Source organism: Erigeron canadensis, chromosome 5, assembly GCF_010389155.1.
Source record: "Erigeron canadensis isolate Cc75 chromosome 5, C_canadensis_v1, whole genome shotgun sequence".
In the NCBI taxonomy this organism is placed as follows: domain Eukaryota; kingdom Viridiplantae; phylum Streptophyta; class Magnoliopsida; order Asterales; family Asteraceae; genus Erigeron; species Erigeron canadensis.
The window spans coordinates 30,955,228-30,959,380 of NC_057765.1; the positions used below are offsets into that span (position 1 = coordinate 30,955,228).

Below are 4,153 nucleotides of genomic sequence, written 5' to 3' on the forward strand. Positions count from 1 at the left end.
TAACATACAAGTACGTATTCCGCGTCTCTGCGATCCTCATATCTCTAAGCTTCACAAGCTACTAAACCTTTCATGTGAATGGTGTAATGATAGATAGAAACACTCTAATTTTCATATTTCTGTTAGAACTTGCTTCTCTTTTAAACATTTCTTATATATATATTTCTCTCTTAACTAGTGTGTATTTTTGGTTGGTGTTAGAGAGCACGCAAAAGCACTAAAGATTACTCTCACATCTGTATTACTAATTAATTAATTATGTCCTTTTTTTTCCTTCATATTATTCTTGGGCATATTTCTTCATCACCAAATTGTTTATTAAGATTCATAAAAATATCAAATTAAATAAAATATGACACTTTAGAATTGACTTATGCATATATCTCTAAGATTTATCTAACAAATGATACATTTAGACAAAAGAACAATTACATGGTAAAAATTAAATTGTACAACGCTTCCAATTAAATGTTACAAGTCATGGTCAATTTAGACCAACATATAGTATCCGTAATTAAAAGTAAATAAAAATTAATGAAATTAAATTGAAAAAAGACTACGTACATCGAAAAAACACCTTAATTACACCAAGACATCCAAGACCCCCCACGACCCATATTCTTTAAGACATAATTATATTACCCTCTCTCTTTTTGTGACCAAAACATAAAAGAGGGATATGTTATATATTAATATATATCACATGCCAATCATATATAGGACCACTCACCCCACCACCTCCAAATGCCTTGAAACACATCACATGCATGCATGCATAATATGGGTGCATTTTAGCATTATTCCACAAACACACACGCTTCGATCCCTTTTGTTATCTTTTTTTTTTTCCAATTCAATTCTCAGATCCATGGTGATTACTTGCCCTGGCCTCATCCATGGATGCTGGTGGTGGTTGTGGCGGCCGTGACGGAGATGCCGTTGGTCCGGTGGTTGTGTTATCAGCCTTGTTCATGTTTTGTTGATCATTATAAACTCTTCTTAGCCTCTCTATTTCTTTCCTCAATGCCTCTTGATGAGCTGCAATTAATTATATAGATAAAACCCTGAGATCAACTTTTGTGTATGATTAAAACAACTATATTGTTAATTACAAAATAGTAGTAATTCTAACACCTAGCTAGAACCAAGTAAACGTACGTAGCAAGAAAATTTACTAATATATATAGGGGTTTGCTAAATACAGCCCTAAGGTGCATAAATTGTTTGTACATTTACCATGAAAATTAGAGAGCGAGCTTTTAATATGGAAGATAAAAAAAAATTTTATGCACGTTAAATACAGCCCTTAGCATTTCCCGTATATATAATAACAATTTAAACCATGCCATAACATTTTCACCGATTAATTAATTTATTGGTCTCAAAACTAAGAATTTGATTACTAATATATATGTCAATTTTCGATATATATATTATTGTACGTGTTGATCGATCAAATTAATATTAAAAAAGCTAGCTAGCTTCTTATTATTACCATCTTTGAAGATCTTGTCTTGAGCCAAAGCAGCAATCCTTTGCTTAAGTGAGCTATTATCCACGTTTAGAATCAACCTCTGATGGTCCAAATACGCTACCCGTGGTGACAATGTTGATACTTCCGTCTTCAATTCAAATAATTACGAGTATTATAAATTAGTCACTTACAATATATATTTAGCCAAAGGTTAATTAATATACCATAAAATTTAATCTCCAAAATATCATTCATACGATAAAATAGCTTGGATTGATACCCGCATATTGCGTCAGTGGTGGATCGAGGCGACATAGTCTGGTGGTGGTGAAAAGGGGGTGGCGATGACGGTGTCGAATAGTGTAAGTTGATATAAATGCAACTGATGTAAAGATAGTAATAAAAATACTTTAAAAGATAAGAGTTTAATTAGAGTAGTATACACTGCACTCGTATATATTAATAGGAATGGACTACTAGAGGATAAGGGTTTCTGATGTGAATTAATTCATTAAAGACGAATTGGGTCATTTCTAATAAGTCTTCTCATAAAAAAAATGTTTCATTAAAGGCAATTGGCCGAGTCATTTCCAAACCAACTTATTTGTAACACTTTCCATAAAGAAGGGGCTAGAATTTTAATTAAGGAGTAGACATATACCTGCAAATTTGTAACGCTACGTTCCAGTTCAGAAATGTAATGCAGCTTCCTCACTCTTGATCTTTGAGCAGATTGACGGTTTGCTAATATCCTGGGTTAATTCAAGAAAAATTAAAAGGTTATTAACGCAATTCGATTATTAGCTTGTTGTTCAAGCAAGATATAATAATGCTTATATAAATGCATGATCAGTAGACATCATATGAGATATATCTATACTATATTATATTATAAAGCAAATAGGATTTCAACTTTCAATTCCAATAATGTACACATGATAATACATAATGTACCATACATCAATGCCTACAACTTTCTCTCTCCTTCATAAATCATTTTATTTCTCTAATTCTTTCAAAATCTTTTATCTCAAAAACCATACATCGATAAATTATAAAAATTATATGGGTGTTCTTAAAATTTCATGCTATTTCATTAGAGATGTCATTCGATATACTTTTGACAAATTTTTAAATCTGAGGTCGGAGCCCATACGGCTAAGATATTTGGCTATGACACTCTATAACATATCATCTCTTATGACCTATCACCATCACCATCTAACCGCCGCAACGTGCGGGTACTTGCTCTCGTATAATTAATTAAAGCAGGATTTAAAATCTTCTCAAGTTCAATTTCAACATCACGATCGTTAGATAGTACGAGTGGGTCATGTTAAAGACGTTATATATATATGAAATTGGAAAAAAGTATGAATCCTTTAATTAATTACCTTTTAACTCTTTTCGGATCAACAATAGTACCACCATCGCTAGAAAAACTAAGAGGAGGCTGCTTAGCGGATTCTGATTCCCTTTGATCAAGTTCGTAATCACATGCGGCATCTTCCACCTCTCCCGGTTCATTCTTCATTTGTTGCTCTTGTAACGACGTCGTTTTAGTTTCATCATTATCGCTATATTGATCACATGGAATAATAGTAGATGATATTGGCTGAAATTCGGTTGAAACATCGTCCGTAAACATTGAGCTAATTTGTTCATCATCCAAACACTCAAATCCGTTATTACTATTCGAACAAGGAATCATTGGGTCACTACGATTAGAATTGTCACATTCGTTCATTTCAACAAACGTAATTGGATCACTAGAAGTTCTCCGATGAGAATTCCTCCTGGTTGAAGCAAAATCAATGAAATCGTCCAGCCAGTTTGGTGGCTGTGACGCTGACATTGGCATCGTTTGATAACCAAACGACGACCATTTTTGCACCATTGCTGGCGCCTTTGGCGGCAATTGTGCCATTAATTTTAAACAATCAAATTATTGTTAAAAAAAAAAAATTGTTCAAAGTGAGAAGTTAACAAATTTGGAAACTCTAGGAATTGGAAAATTTGAAATAAAAGGAAGGTAGATTAAATGAAGAATAACTAACTAGTAGTATATATGGGTTGATACATGATTGGGGGGAGATATTGGAGGTGAATGTAAATAAGGGGGGGAATGTGTGAAAGTGGGTCACATGGAAGAAAAATGTTAGGACAGCTAGAAACAGCTATATATGTGAGAGTGTGTGTGTGTATGTACTAAATAATGTAATTTAGAACGGTTTCGATCACTAAGAAAAGAGGGAAAATTAACTGGCGGAATCTCGACACCACGTGCTTATGTGACATACACATACTTTACCTTTCTCTATTCACACTAGTTTGATTTTCTTTTTTAAATTTTCCTAGTTTTTTTTTATATAATATTTTATATATTTTAATAAAAGGCAAGATTAGTGTTACTTTACAAATTTACTCAAGATCGGGTGCTTTGATCGAAGAATCGATAAGGTTTAAATGTCATAAAATAGATTATTGATTTCTTAATCGTTCTATTATACATTCTTCAAAAATAATAATTAATTGCTAAACTCAAAACATGTTAATAACCAAACATGGTTTTATCAGGTGAAAAAACTCTTGTCCTAAGATATGTCAGCAGTTCGGTTTTTACCAATTGTAAAGATGGCTGTAGTAGACAAGGATAATAAACGCATGAGCGCATCATCA

General features: G+C 32.7%; 1 protein-coding gene across 1 annotated transcript; it reads right to left on the bottom strand.

Moving 5' to 3' along the window:
• Positions 1-428: 428 nt before the first annotated feature.
• On the bottom strand, positions 429-3,630 carry LOC122600180 (basic leucine zipper 61-like). The gene is made up of 4 exons (XM_043772851.1): positions 2,869-3,630; positions 2,136-2,226; positions 1,496-1,622; positions 429-1,038 (listed from the first exon to the last, which is right to left on the bottom strand). The coding sequence occupies exons 1-4, from the start codon at positions 3,399-3,401 to the stop codon at positions 854-856; spliced, it is 936 nt and encodes a 311-aa protein (XP_043628786.1). The 5' UTR covers positions 3,402-3,630; the 3' UTR covers positions 429-853.
• Between the last annotated feature and the right edge of the window lie 523 nt (positions 3,631-4,153).

What these genes read in the sequence shown, in the direction of transcription:
- LOC122600180 (XM_043772851.1), bottom strand. Translation starts at nt 3,401, where the DNA reads ATGGCACAATTGCCGCCAAAGGCGCCAGCAATGGTGCAAAAATGGTCG. An exon ending in GTAGCGTTACAAATTTGCAG is followed by an intron (nt 1,623 to 2,135) that starts GTATATGTCTAC and finishes TTTGAATTGAAG; the next exon opens with ACGGAAGTATCAACATTGTC. An exon ending in AGACAAGATCTTCAAAGATG is followed by an intron (nt 1,039 to 1,495) that starts GTAATAATAAGA and finishes AATTAATTGCAG; the next exon opens with CTCATCAAGAGGCATTGAGG.